Consider the following 15,519-nt stretch of genomic DNA (forward strand, 5'->3'; position numbering starts at 1 on the left):
ATCACTATGATTCCATCTACAGACCAGTAGTATAAACAGGAGATAGGCAATGCTCATTAAATACTGGACACCTTATAATTAAGCCTTTTTGCCAATATATATGATTGGCTTGCCTACTTAGCATTAAAAACCGACATCTTCAGAGCTGATTAAAGCACATATGTCAAGCTGTCAAGTCACTGAATTAACAAAGTTCAGATGAGTCCCTCACTGCAAAGGCTTTCAGCTTCAGTAAGAGATTTCCACTGATGAAAACTAAATCAAAGCAAGAGCAAAGCGAGAGAGGCAAGATCCTCTCATATATTACCATACATTTGGTCGCCTTCAGTAGTCTAGCTTTATTTAGTCTCCCGTTCAAGTGGAAAAAAAAAGATAGGGGGGGGGGGGGGGGTCCCTGTAAAATGTAAAATAGATAGAGACTGAAACTCTTGACAGACTGGGGCCCCTGAGACAGGCTCTACACTTAAAGCTGTGTTTAAAGAAAGTTTCAGTAGATATAGTACAGATCAGCAAATTCCATTCTGATGCTAACACTGGAATTGGAAAACAGGAAATAGATTTAGTATTCATGATACTTCAAAACAGCATGTCTTTGTACAATATATAATAAGTCAAATATAATGGAAAATATTTAGCTTTCTTGGTTCACAGACCACATAAAGTCAGGAATTACAACATACTATAAAATACGTTTTTGACTGGATTTGCATAAATAGAGGGGAAGCCATTTCAGAATACTATTAAAAAGTTAAGGGCTATAGAATCAGTCTTTACACCGTTTGGCAAACCCACAAAGGTAATGATAATCCACGGGGTTCATCTCAGTAATGAAAGCCTACATGATAAGTAGCTTTGCTTTCTTTATTTCCTAAGGAAAAACTAGCCACAGAGATTTTCTTTCACTGTGGATAATTTTTAAATTGTCAAAGATGTGAATAGTTTTTGCATAATGAAAACAAGGCACATTGTTCCATTCTCTGTCCTGTCTCTTCCCCTGGGACTACCTCGTCAGTAGGGCTTCTCAGACCTAGTCTGTGAACCCCATAGCCAGTCAGGTTTTCAAGGCATCCACCATGAATATCCATGAGATCAATTTGCATACACTGAGGCCCGGATTCTATATAGGACGTCAATCCCGGGCGTACTATACAGAATCGGGCCTATACCCGCCCAAAGTTAACCCGATTCTGTAACCGATGTCCATGTTGCAGACGCCGGTTACAGAATCGGGTTTAACGCTCAACATCCCTCACCGGCCCCTCCCCCCATCAACAGCCCCCCCGAAGATCGCTGGCAGGAGGGTGCCCAACTCCTCCTGCTGACCCAATGGCCCTCCCGACAATTGTGGCAGGAAGGTGCCCAACCCCTTCTGCCGACCCCCCTCAATGGCCCCCCATAACATCGCCAGCAGGAGGGTGCCCAATCCCTCCTGCCGGATCCCCTCCCAGCGAACACCACCACCCCAGAATCCCCCCTTGACCTTACCAGCAAGTTGGACCAGACGGCTCCTCGCACATCCAGATAACAGCAGACCCACATCAGTTCAAATTAGGCGGGCCCGCCCCTACCTTGCCCAACCCACAGGATCCTAAAGCCTGATTGGCCTAAGCGCCTAAGGCCCCTCCAATAGCGGGAGGGGCCTTAGGCTCCTGGACCAATCAGGCCCTAGGATCCTGTGGGTTGGGTTGGGCAGGGTAGGAGCGGGCCCACCTCATTTGGACGGAGGCAGGCCTGCTGGTCGGATGTGCAAGGAGCCGTCCGGTCCAACTTGCTGGTAAGGTCAAGGGGGGTTCCGGGGTGTTGGTGTTTGCTGGGGTGGTCCGGCAGGAGGGGTTGGGCACCCTCCTGCTGGCGATCTTATTGGGGGCCATTGGGGGGTCGGCAGGAGGGGTTGGGTACCTTCCTGCCGCGATTGTCGGGTCATTGGGAAGTCGGCAGGAGGGGTTGGGTACCTTCCTGCTGTGATCGTCGGGAGGGCCGTTGGGGGGTCGACAGGAGGGGTTGGGCACCCTCCTGCCGCGATCGCTAGGGAGAGGGGAGACTTTTGCGGCCTTAGCCGTGGCCACTATACTAATCATGGCAGGGAGATCCTTGCCGTGATTAGGTACCGCGGCCACGTCTACTTATCATGTAGGCCAGCATTTTGCTAGCCTACATTGTAAGCGTCTTCCGTTCTGCTAGGGAGATGCGTAGGGCCATCTAGGTTCGCTTAAGGCTACCGCCTAGCCTTAGGCGAGCTTAGGCGGCTTGCAGGCCTCTCTAGGCTCCCTGGAGGTGCGTTCAATATAGGTGGCCTGCTTGGGGAGAATTTTTTTTTTTTTTTTTGAAAAAGTGCCTCCCGATTGGCTGATTAGACAGCTGTACGATGCTTACAGCTGCCTACAATCAGGAGCACTTTGCAGAATCAGGGCCTGAGTCTCCAATCCAAGTAGATTCATCTCCTGTATGTTTATTCTGAATATCCCGAAAACTTGATTGGCTGTGAGGTCCCCAGGACAGGTTTGGGAAGCTCTAGCCTCCTTTGGTAAAACTAAGTTGTTTAACGCTACCTACTCTCCGGGCTACAGGTGAACCTCCAGACAGGATGAGCGATAATCTAAGTTCTGATTTCAACAGAGAAAATGAATGTTATTGTATTGCCCTCACCCTGAGCAAAACAAATAGCAGAGTTAATTACTCTGACAGGAAGGTCAAAAGGGGCAATGTGAGGGACTTCCTGCAGGCAGTGGTGTAGTAAGGTGGGGTGCGGTCGGGCGTGGTCTTCCTAAGGGTGCGGTGTCACCCCTTTTCTCTCTGCCCTCCTGCTCGCTCGCTCCCCCGCTCCTCTCCTTGTTCCGCGCACCCCTTGCCTTCTTCCGGGACCCATGCCTAGGAAGTGACATGAAAGGGGAGGCGACACCGATGTGGACAGCACGCTGCTCGTGCCGGAAAATAAAGAAGGTACAGGAAAGGGAAGGGGCGCATGTGCGGCAGGGGAGGAGGGGTGGGGAAGCGGGCAGGGGCGAGGCCCTACCTCCCTGGGCACTGCTCACCCTGCATGGTGGGAGGCTGAGGTCACGAGACCATCAGGGCAGTATTGCAATTTAATTACATTTTATCACCATATACCATTAGAAATGATATCCTAATGCCTCTTTCTACTTTGCTTGACTATACTTTGACCATGCATTGGAGTTGGAGCCAGCAGTATCTCTCCAAGTGATGATTTCTTTTTCAAGCTTATACTATAATAAATAGAGAACTAGACCAATGGAATTGACTTCTAGTTCTTAAGAGCCGCAAATGGTTCAGGTTTTCAGGATCTCCAAACTGAATGTGCATGAGGTCGATTTGCATGCAGATGTTACGTTACGTTAATCAGGTTTTCTATTCCACCTTTACCTATTCAATTCAAGGTCAGATTACATTACAAGAGGTTGGGTCAGTTACCCAGTTACAACGGACAGATTGACACGGACATTCAGTAGGGTTGCTAGTACAGGTAGGTCAGTGCAACTATTAATACAGTTAAGGTCATAGTTTTAAATATATAGTTACAATTACAGGTAAGTCATTGCTGGCTCTTTGTATTGTCCGAGGAGTTGCACTAGACAGTTTAAGAATGGACTTTTACAGTTCCCATTTCAGTTACTTCAGAGCCGACTCCCTATCTTGGTATAGAAATGCTTTTCAAAGATTTCTCAAATACATATTCATTAGGCACATCCTAATACTTGAGTCCTTTGCGATTCTTGACACCTGTAAGTAAGCACCACTCAGCTGTTCATTCAACTTGGGAGATGCAGCGCCGGCCTTTGAAAGCCACAAGCAGGTTTAGTTCTCAGTCTATCTACAATGAATATTTATCTGACAAGGGGGTAGGTGGGGGGTGGTCTGTCCTGGGCTATATCTTGGGGAGGGTGCAGGTATCCATCCTCCCCCCTCCCCCTCCCCACTGCCACACGTGTGCACTGCTTCCCTTCCCCCGTACCTCTGTAACGCTCCTGGCATGAGCGGCAATCCCCAATCTGCTGTAGTGCCAGCGCCGGCTCTTCCTCCGACATCACTTCCTGGACCCGCGCTTAGGACATGACATCAGAGGAAGAGCCGATGCTGGCGTGACAGCAGCATGGGGGTTGCTGCTCGCGCCAGGAATGTTACAGATGTGCGGGGAAAGGGAAGCAGCGCGCGTCACAGCATGAGGGGGTGTGAAGGAGCATGTAGAGGTGGGGGTGGAGAAGAGGGTGGGGTAGGAGAGCCTCTCATCCTCACAACACCACTGCTGACAAATCTGCCTACGTTTGGTCTTGGAGCTCAACAAATATGTATATTTTAGTTGCCTTTACAACCAGACTGGCCTATGGCTCTCGAAAACCATAGCTGCCTAGGCTTGATATGAATCAGTGGTCTCAAACTCAAACCCTTTGCAGGGCCACATTTTGGATTTGTAGGTACTCGGAGGGCTTCAGAAAAAAAGAGTTAATGTCTTATTAAAGAAATGACAATTTTGCATGAGGTAAAACTCTTTATAGTTTATAAATCTTTCCTTTTGGCTAAGTCTTAATAATAATATTGTAATTTATAGCTAAAGAGACAAGATCACGAAACTGTTTTATTTTACTTTTGTGATTATGATAAACATACCGAGGGCCTCAAAATAGTACCTGGCGGGCCGCATGTGGCCCCCGGGCCGCAAGTTTGAGACCACTGATATAAATGATGATGCTGATTGCTTCCCTCCAACACAAGGCAATACAGTCACTAGGATTACACTAGTGCTAGCTACTCTAATTTTATTTTTTGAAGCAAACATTCCTGAAAGCCACAGCATCATAAAAAAAAGTGTGTAAAAAAAAAAAAAGCAAAAAAAATTGAAATTTGGATAAAATGTAATCTGTTTCAGTAAATTGTTCATAAAATAAGAATACTGCTGTACAAAATGCATTTGCAGAACTTTACGATGGCGTGGTTGGATTGTGTCTACAGAGTCAAACTAATTTAGTTTAGGAGTTTCTCAGGCGTCACTGCTGTTTCCAAACATGCTCATTTGTCTATGCAAGAAGGTCAATGATTTTCTCAGTATTCTAAGGTAAAGCTACCCCTTGAAATGATCTCTTCCTAGCAGTGCTAGTTTAAGAAAAGGCTTGGTTCCACTATTAGCAGGTGATGAGGATTCCAGAATCTAATATTGTGAACACTGGATGCAAACCTGACCAGGGGACAACTGCAGTCAGAGGAGAAATCACTGGACTGAATTTTTCTAGCTTGCTTCTTATTTGCTGACAGCCCACAGTGTAATAAAATACAAAAAAAAAAACCCAACCAAAAAAAACCATGTTTGAGGCTTCAGTCTAGGCTGGTGTGAATGAAACCAAGACTATGTACAGAAAAAGTTCAGCTTATAAACAAGTAACTGGTACCAGAAAATTGGAGAAAAGCACCAAGGTTTCCAAGCTGCTAGCATATTAATTGCATAACTGCCTTTTTGTGTAACTAAGTATAAAATACACATTTCTTTTAAAACAACTATAAAAACAAAAGCGAGTCTTTCAAGGACTGAGGAGTCTTCCAGGTCTCAGTTGAAGGTTGAAAAATGTTCTTATAAGTATGATGGTTGGATGTACCACCATTCCCCTAAGGGCAGTTTTTGACTCATAAGTTTTAAAGAATAGGATTCATGTCTGTCCTGTGGCTGGTCAGCTGACCGAGGTTGGAGCTTCCTACAACTTCACTAACAGAAGAAGTTGTAATGGTATTATGCTGGATGACTTGTTGTTGTGAGCACGCTGGCATCGGGCTTTCAGGAGGACTACTCTCGGGGCCTGGAGGGGAAAAAAAGACACAGGTATGTTTTCTGAACAGTATATGTGTGTGTAAAAGATGCTGCAAGAAATCCATGAATCTACTTAAATGATAGCAACTGACCTATTTACATTCACATTTCCAATCACATTACAGAAGTTTCTGAAACACATGGCTTTGTCAGGCACTGTCAAAGCCTACTTATTTTTGATCTCAGAGTAATGGCAAGTTTAGACTACAGGAGTCATTTGTTGTATCCACACTAATGTTGACACACATCAAATCTGTCCTTCCACAAGTGTCTTTCCTATTGTACCTTGTTAGTTGTCAGAGGGCAGCTGAAATCAGCACAGGAAAGAAACCCATGGTTTTATAGTTAGTTAAAAAAAAAAAAATCACTACAAACTTCAAGGGGGTTACTACTAATTTTAATAAAGTTTGGGATTGAATATGATTCTTTTCTGTAAGTTAAAAAATATATAAGAGGGTTGATATTTAAAAAACATTTACTCAGCCAGCATCTGGTGCTGACTGTGTAAGTATGTTTTATTTTAAAGCTGGCTAATATCCATATAATTTTGGCCATGTAAGTTGATAGACAGCCAACAGTTATATGGATTGCAGGAGGAGAGGCTAGGGGTGTTCTACAGTAGATGGGTAGGGGTGGGGGGGGCAGTGAGGGCTTAAGTTATGTAGCACAGTTTGAGATACTTATTATACTATTAAATAATCCCTTTTCTGCAGTACTGCTTACTTTTAGACCCCATACATCAAGAAATGAGAGGCAAGTGGGAACCTCCAAGAAAAATAACAAGAATGACTAGACAGCTAGATAATATGACCTACAGGAGACTGAGGAATAGGATTCTTTTCAGCTGGCAAAAGAGGAGACTGAGGGAAGGGCTGACCTGACAGCAGCCTTCTAATCCACAAACTGGGGTTGTGTGTAAATGGTGATCAGTTAGTTACCCTCTCTGCTGAGGAAAAGTTAAGTAGCATTGGACTTAAGTTGCAGCCGGGGGAGGGGGAGAGAGGAGGGAGGGGTGGTTAGTTTAGACCAGGGCTGCCCAAGTCCGGTCCTCAAGATCTACTGGCAGACCAGGTTTTCTGGATATCCGCAATGAATATGCATGAGAGAGATTTTCCTGCATTGCCTTCTTGGTATGCAAATTTCTCTCATGCATGTTCATTGCGGATATCCAGAAAACCTGGCCTGCTAGTAGATCTCGAGGACCGGACTTGGGCAGCCCTGGTTTAGACATTTAGAACAGCTTTCTGTGAGATAAGTTAGCCACCTAACAGAGTTGTGGAATATTTATCAGGTAAGAGAAACATGGGTCTGAGATGAAACAGAATTTTTAAAAAGTTCTTATTTAAAAAAACAAAACATTTTTAGCCCATACTATCTGCCATTCTAGGTGGGTCATGATAAAAACATTCACAACAAAATCTGACTGAAGGCAGAGAAGTGCTAGATGGTGGCGTAGTAAGTGGGATGCCGGGGTGGGGGTGGGGGAAGGCAGTTCGCCCCAAGCACGGTCTTCCTCGGGGCGCTGGCACCCCTCCTGTTCTCAGACCTGCCGCGCGCATGCCCTTCTTTTCCCCTTGTACATTTTAAACTTTGGCCTGAACTGCGATGCTTTCTGACGTCACTTCTGGGACCCGTGCTTAGGAAGTGACATCAGAGAGCGCAACGAAACTGACACGAGATAAAAAGGTGCGGGGTACGTGTGGCAGGAGGGGCGGGGAAGAGGATGGGAGAGGGGCGCCGCTGCCTGGGGTACCGCTCACCCCCCCCTCTGCCACTGGTGCTAGATGATATTCTGAGATCCTTTCCAACTCTATGAAGTGTTATTTATGGGCTCCTCAGTTCCTTTGGCGAATTGTTTACCTTTTCTTTTTTTTAAAGTTTTCCAGATTGGCTTTGTAAATCTTTCAGGCCCAGATGCACTAAAGCCAGCAATCGTCGCTAAACCTGTTTTAACAGCTTTAGCGATGATCGCTTTTACCGACCTGATGCAGAAAATGGCTCACCATGTGGTTTTCTGCACAATCGCTCATTCCCCAATCTGACCATGCAAATAAGCTCATTAATATTGAAATGCCATGTAAACTAGTAGAGTGATCGATGCTAACCTGGTTCCCCAATTCACTAAAAAAGTGATCGCTGGCTAACCTTTTTTCTTTTTTTTAAATGCGCACAGATGCTGTGCATGTTACCCCCATTAGAAAGAAAAGAAAAAAGCAGCCCCTCCATCGATGACAACCGTCTACTACTAACTGGCACCGCGAATCCCCCCCCCCCCCCGCACCAGTGAAAACGTCAGAAGGAATGCCCACTTCTTCCTGTTGTGCAGATCCATCACCTAGGAGGGGCCATAGGTGTCTGAGCCAATCAGGGCTTTAGGCCCCTCCCCATGCATCACATGATGCATCAAGGAGAGAAGGCCCTGCAGTTAGGATCGTCAGACCTTGAAGGAGGAGGGACTGTGCTGCCCTCCTTCTTCCAATGCAAAAAGGTACCGGAGAGGGAGTTGGGGGGAACATCCGGTGGCAGGAGGGAGTGGGCTTCCTTCCTGCCAATTGTCTTTCATGGGGGGGGGGGGGGTCAACATGGCAGGAAGAAGTGGGCAATCCTCCTGCTGTTTTCACTGCCGCGGGGCGGTTGTGTGTGTGTGTCATTTCACAGTGGTGGTTCATGGTAGGGCCATCATCAGCAGGGAAGGGGGTGCTTTTTTTAAAATAAAAATAATAAGATGAACAGCATCTGTTCTCATTAAAAAAAAAAAAAAAAAAAAGGTTTCCTGCTCTGAACAGCTGAGTGGCAGGGGGCTGCTTTCGGGGCTTCCCCTGCCTCTCAGCTGTTTGGGCTTTTCTTACCAGCTTTGTGCATTTGTGAGAGTTGCTCTCACAGCGCTCAGTTGGAGGCTGAGTCGGGGATTACAACGAACATCTGCGTGAATCATTTGCATGCAATCCTTTTAGTGCATCAATAGCTCTTTTTGAATTGGCCAAAAAAATCGGATCGGAAAGACATGGGGCTAGATTCACAAAGCAAACTGATCGTGTACCGATCAGTTTGCGACCCCTATGCGACCAGATTTCCCTCGGGCCCCATTCACTAACCTCTCCTGTGATTCGTGCACGCAAATGAGAAGAAACGCGTGCAAAGTAGGCAGGGACGCGATTCACAACACAAAATTCTCGATCCGACTGGGCTGGCTGATCAACTGAAGAAGCGACTGCTGGGGATAAGTCACAAACCTTCTTTTCCCACTGTCCAGCTGGGGGGAGAGCAGTGCCTGTTGGCTCCCTGACAAATGAAGCAATTTTCACCCAGACTGATCTCTGCTGCCTTCCCTGCAGTGCGAGCCCGCGGGTTTAAAGTGGGGCTGCACGCCGCAGTGCAGCCCTGCTTTAAACCCGCGGGCTGGCGCTACAGGGAAGGTGCAGAGAGCAGGGCATGACCAGCTGAGTTCCACCACCGCTGGGAAGAGGCTGCGGCCGCCGGGGATAACAAGGGCAGGAGAGTCGGGGCCCGAAAACAACAGTAAAAAAAACCCAACAAAACCACGGACACATAACGCATGCGCAGACCATCTGCAGGGAAAGCAGCGATCCGGGCGGGCAGATGGGGGCGTTCCTCTGATCGCCCCCATCTGCATATTTTAGTTTGAAGAATTCGTCGGACCTGCCCGGATCGGGCCTGATCGGGCAGGTTCGTGAATCCAGCCCATGGACTTTCCGATCCTCTTTAGTGCATCTAGGCCTCAGGCTACCAATAAGCTTTCTGGGGTTTTCCCCGGATTCTAGGACAGTCTTGATCAAGTTCATATCTAGTTCTAGGCATGTCTGTGTATCAGCATCCTTGAAGCAAATCACAAGCCGTGAGTTCTGAAATGCTGCATGGAAGCAATTCTCAATTAGTTGAAAATATGGTACACCATCAAAAGCGCGCCAAACATTGGCATGCCGACACTCATTCTCGACATATGCGCACAGGAGGAATGCGTGCCGCCGCTGTGACTGCTATCAGGCTTTACCATTTGCACGCTTCTGTTGAGGGGGGTCTGTGTGGGAAGGGAACCCCCCCAGTACACTTAAAATTTGCGCTCTCCAAATATATGTATGTTTTAAGTGTACTGGAGGGGGTTCCCCCCAGACCTCAATGGGAGCATGAGGAGTTGTAAGTGCAGTGGGGGATCCCCACCCCCCTCACAACCCTTCAGAACGCAAATGGGAAGGCCTGATAGGTGGCGTGCATTTCTCCTGTGTGCAAATGTTGGGGCATGATTGTTAGCACGCCAATATCCGGCGCACTTTTGATGGGTCACCGAAAATATATATCATTTAGAAACTGTACTTGAATTTCTTTCTTTAAATTCAGTTCTTTCTATTATTTCACAAGGTCTGAAGTACTATAGAGAAGATACTGGCCATTAAAATTGCAGTCTGGTACCCTCCCTACAATAGTAGCAGAGTTACTGAGTAGCTTCTTAGAGTCAGTTAAAACTCTTAATCATCTTTTGCTTTTGTAATTTTGACCTGGAAGTATCCTCTTTCCTACTCCTTTGTACTTCCAGTTGAATCAGACCCAGGGCTGGAATCTGGTACGTGAATCTACATTTACAATTAATTGGGGATAGTTTTCCTATATCATATTCTTTCCCATCTGCTTTTTGTTTACTCATTGGCGCAATGATTCTTGGCCACAGGGCCGTACACCTTCTAGATCAGTGGTCTCAAACTCGCGGCCCACCATGCACTATTTTGAGGCCCTCGGTATGTTACCATTGTTCAGGAATGTTGCCTGCCTCACTGCTGTAACCTCACGCAAGGGCTTTCCTGTGTCTGTACGCGATTGTGAGGTGGAGTGGAGAGGATAATCGCATACATACGCAGGAAAGCGCTTGCGTGAGGTTACAGCAGTAAGGCAGGCAGCGTTCCAGTACATAAGGTAACCATTGGAGGCAGTGCGGCTTGTGCGTGCGTACGTAACCTCATGAACTCTCGTGAAATTCAGCACCTCTCCTGGCGGTGACTTCTTGATGTAAGAGGGGGGTTGTGTCTGGAGGAGGTGAGAGCTGAAGGCGGTTGCGGACGCGACCACCGGACACTTAAGGCACAAGTTTTCCAGGCACAAGTCGGATATTGATTCTCCCCTAGAAGACTACGCCAAAATCTTGTCTCTTGCAGCTGATACTTTAGAATCTAAATCACAATTTTGCATGAGGTAAAACTCTTTATAGTTTATAAATCGTTCCTTAATTGCTTCTGATAATTTCAGCTATACACAGCTGAAAACAGTGCAACATGCAGAAAGTGGAAAACTATCTAAACTTCACTTTCTGCATGTTGCACTGCTTTCAGCTGTGTATAGCTGAAATTATCAGAAGCAATTAAGGAACGATTTATAAACTATAAAGAGTTTTACCTCTTGCAAAGTTGTCATTTCTTTAATAAGACATTAACTATTTTTTCTGCAGCCCTCCAAGTACCTACAAATCCAAAATGTGGCCTAGCAAAGGATTTGAGTTTGAGACCGCTGTTCTAGATCATCAGAAATCAGGCCACAGGATGTTTGCATGGTGTCATGGCAAACTTCCTAACCCTTCAGAAGCTGTGAAGGTTACTTTTGAACACACCCAGTAAAGTACCTGAGCTATGAATCAAATACAGGCCCTTTTACAAGGCTGTGAACAGCATTACCATAGGGGCCACTGGGCTGGTCAAGCCCATAACTCTGTTTAGAGAAAACATATAGTAAAAATGTACGAGATATATACAGTATATATATTATTGGAGAGGTGTGTGTTTCTTAGTCAGAAGAGCAATGCTAATAATTACAAAAATAAAATATTTACGACCTCTTATAAGAAATAAGATCTCTTTTTCTTGTAAAATACTACTGCAGGGCATTAAAAAGAGGCATTACTTAATCAAAACCTCCTTTATAGGCTGAAAAGTACAAAAAGATGAAGCTGATGTTTTAAGGAACAAACCCTAACCCAGTCTAGTGGGCATGCATCTGAACTGTTCATGTACTGTACCCTTGAAAGAAAACTCCACTTACCGGGAACCGGGCATCATTTGAGTAGCAGTACTCACCCTGTATAAAATGGAAAATTTTACTTTATAGTTATCATTTTTAGAAATATCTAGTAGCTCCCTTGCTTCCCTCAAAGCCACCACGCTGGCCATGTAACACCCAATCTGGAAAGAATGCCACAAATGACATCACATACACTTCAGCCAGTTGACAGTCACTGTGTGGGAAGCATTTGTCACGTTTTCTTCTGTACTTATTTTGCCAATAACACAACTATTAAGGGAGCAGGGATTGTTGAAGCATCTTAAAAATAATAACTTAAAAATAAAATTTTCATATGGCACAATTTGACAGTGCACACACTTTATGATCTTTGGACATGCACATCTTCAATTGGTTGGATGCCTAAGTTGCTATCAATACATGGAATAACCTGCCATTGGATACTAAAAAGGAAACTAGCTACCTAAAATTCTGAAGGAAACAAACAAACAAAAAACCCACATTTCTATATGATAAGCACCCAGGACAGATCCAGCATCAACTGCCTTAGTCTCTTCCAGCAGAGTACCTTATTTTTCGCTCCATAAGATGCACCTGACCATAAGACGCACCCTAAATTTAGAGGAGGAAAACAAGAAAAAAATCCCATTCTGAACCAAATTCTTCCTGCCAGGCTCTACACCCAACTCTACACTCCTTGTCAGGCTCTGTACCCTGTCCCACTGCACTGCCCTGTCCTGTAACCTGCCCCCCAGTATCTTTTTTAATCCCCCTCCCTTTTTATGGTACAACATTTTTTATTGGTACCCCAAAATAAATTGCAAACAGGGCATAGCCCAAAACAGAAACAAGACCCAAACAAAACAGGAACAATAATCAAGAATATCACAGCATGAACCCCCACCCCCTCCTAGAGCAGGGAGCAACCTTCAGTATGCAGAACAATGAAACAAAAATTAAAAACAACCTTTTTAACCCCCCGTCCCTTTTTAAAACACTCCTGTCCAATAGCGAAGATATAAATTTTTAACACCTCCCCCCCTGGTTGGGCCTTTTTAAAACAGCCCCAGTACCTTTTTTAACCCTTGTCATTTTTTAAAACACCCCTGTCTTGTCCTGTAGGAAGATATAAATTTTTAACACCTCCCCCCCTGGTTGGGCCTTTTAAAAACACCCCCAGTACCTTTTTTAACCCTTGTCATTTTTTAAAACACCCCTGTCTTGTCCTGTAGGAAGATATACATTTTTAACACCTCCCCCCCTGATTGGGCCTTTTAAAAACACCCCCAGTACCTTTTTTAACCCTCATCCCTTTTTAAAACACCCCCCACCCAGTCCCGTCCCTCTTCAAATCTCCCCCATTGCCTGGTGGTCCAGTGGTACATTGGCCAGCAGGTGCGAGCTCTCCGCCCGTCTGCCTGGGCCTGCGCCACCTTTTCCCATTCTGTTCTGCACCTTCTTAAGCTTCTCCCATTGCCTGGTGGTCCAGCGGTGTCAGCGCCACCCTCTGAATGGTGCTTTCAGTGACAGCCAGCAGGCGCGAGCTTTCTGCCCGTCTGCCTGCGTCAGCGCCGCCCTCCGAATGGTGCCTTCAGTTCTCATGACCCGACTGGGGGGGGGGTGTTAAAAAGTTATATCTTCGCTGCATAAGACACATTGACATTTCCACCCACTTTTGGGTGGAAAAAAAGTGTGTCTTATGGACCAAAAAATACGGTATATGGAACATCCATTCATATAGTGGTTAAAGCTACATCCAGGGCAGGATTAATTCTTCAAGGGCCCCTAGGCACACAAGTATACTGGGCCCCCCTGGCCTGGCCCCGCCCATATCCCGCCTACACCCTGCCCCCATTTATCTGTTTTCATTTACTTCTTTATTTCCACTTATATTTCTTTTTCTTTTTTTTTTTTCAAAACAAAGATTAGCATACCAGTGCACAGTTTTTCTTCTATGCAACCCCAAAACATATTTGAACAAATCCCCCTTCCTTCCCTTTCCACCTACTTCCCAGGACTTTAACTCTGAACCCTTTCCAAACATATATAAAAGTGTTCAAATATATTGTACAGCAGTAATACAATCTGAAATATAAGTCTATATTAATAACCAAGTTTACAACGCCTCTCAACTTCCTCACTCTATGTTGACCAACTGTAACCCATATGTATGTATAAACAATCAAATCTGTAACTCCTTTAGTATGTTCCACTCCATGAATGTTAACTTGTAACGAAACAACAAGGCAAGCAGTCCACCAAAGAATTCAACATGAAACAAAACAAGATTGGCAGAAAATTTGAGATTCAAATCAGGTTTATTCAAGGTGCTCCCAAGAACCATGCCCAATGCATTTCGCCAAACAAGGCTAGTCAACGCTAACAGAAAACCATGTTTTTCATATACACAGAACACAGATACACCCTCACCCAGTAAGGAATAAGTAATCATAAACTAAAAATAAAAATATGTAGATAAAGGTTAAACTGAACCACCAAGAAGCCAAACTGCAAACAGTGAAACACCACAGAAACAATGATACACAGCCCCCTAATACTCTGAAAAATATAAATATACCAGATGTAAATTTGAAGAAACTGACAATCACCACTTTACAAATTAACAAATAGAAATAAAACAAAATTTGAAAATAAGAATATACCATTTTATTGAACTAATCAATTTTTTCAATTAACTTTCATAGGGCATAGCCTCCTTCTTCAGGTCAATATAGTATACTGCTTTACATTATACTGTCCTGACCTGAGAAAGGGGGTTTTGGTCTCTATAAGTTAGTAAAAAATGTATTAAAATTAGTCCAATAAAAAGATTACCTTATTTTCTGTTTATAAAAGTTTTATCAATACAACTACAATACTATTTTATTCTAAAGCAACAAAAAAATTTTTTTTTTCTACCATTTGTCTTTTCTGCTTTAATCATCTTGTCTTCACTCTCTTCTTTCTAGCCAGCATCTGTCCTCTCTCTGTCTTCCATGCAGCATCAGCCCCTTCCATCCACTGTCTGCCCTCTCCTTGTTCCATATGGCATCTTCCCTCTTTCTATGCTCCTTCCATAAATTGTCTATCCTGTGCCCCTTTTCTCTTTTGTACATGATTGATTTCAGCTCTGCCACCTCTCCATTTCGCTCTCTCTGTGTCACCCCCCCATGCTCTGACAGCTTTCTCTTCTCTCTTCTTTCCTTCCCACCCCACGGTCTGACATCTTCCCTTCCCTGATTCCCTGTCATCTTTCTCCATTCCTTTTCTTCCATCTCTCCCTCCCCCTCCATGCTCTGACATCTCCTCCTTTTCCCCCTTCCTTTTCCCTTGGTCTGGCATATCTTCCTCCTTCCCTCCATTCCCTGGCATCTCTTCCTCCCTCCCACACTTCCCTCCATGCCCTGGCATCTCTTCCCCCCTCCCTTCCCTCCAAGCCATGGCATATCCTTCCATTCCCTTCCTCATCTTCCTTTTCCCTCTCTTTCTCCCTCCAGTTGGATGCAGCAATTCTCTCCCCCTCTGCCCCCTTTCCTCCTTCTGTCACCCAAGGCCTGGCGTCATGAACTTCTCCGAGCAGTATTAGCATTCACAATTCGCCGCTTTTGCCGGTTTCGGGTCTTCTTCTCTGTCGGGTCCTGCCTTCATGGAAACAGAAAGTAGGCAGGACCCGGCAGAGAGGAAGG

At 45.2% G+C, this 15,519-nt stretch overlaps 1 protein-coding gene across 5 annotated transcripts in view; it reads right to left on the bottom strand.

Moving 5' to 3' along the window:
- Positions 1–4,639: 4,639 nt before the first annotated feature.
- CREB5 (cAMP responsive element binding protein 5) overlaps positions 4,640–15,519 on the bottom strand; it is a 786,358-nt gene continuing 775,478 nt past the window's right edge. For 4 of the 5 annotated variants that reach the window (XM_033930760.1, XM_033930759.1, XM_033930762.1 and 1 more), the window contains one exon: positions 4,640–5,801. In XM_033930760.1, the coding sequence (XP_033786651.1) occupies positions 5,641–5,801 (161 nt within the window). In that variant the 3' untranslated portion in view covers positions 4,640–5,640. Of the gene's footprint in view, positions 5,802–11,854; positions 11,891–15,519 lie in introns of all 5 variants that reach the window. The other variant, XM_033930763.1, reaches the window with a different exon arrangement.

This window comes from Geotrypetes seraphini, chromosome 2 (genome assembly GCF_902459505.1).
Source record: "Geotrypetes seraphini chromosome 2, aGeoSer1.1, whole genome shotgun sequence".
NCBI classification, from domain to species: Eukaryota; Metazoa; Chordata; class Amphibia; order Gymnophiona; family Dermophiidae; genus Geotrypetes; species Geotrypetes seraphini.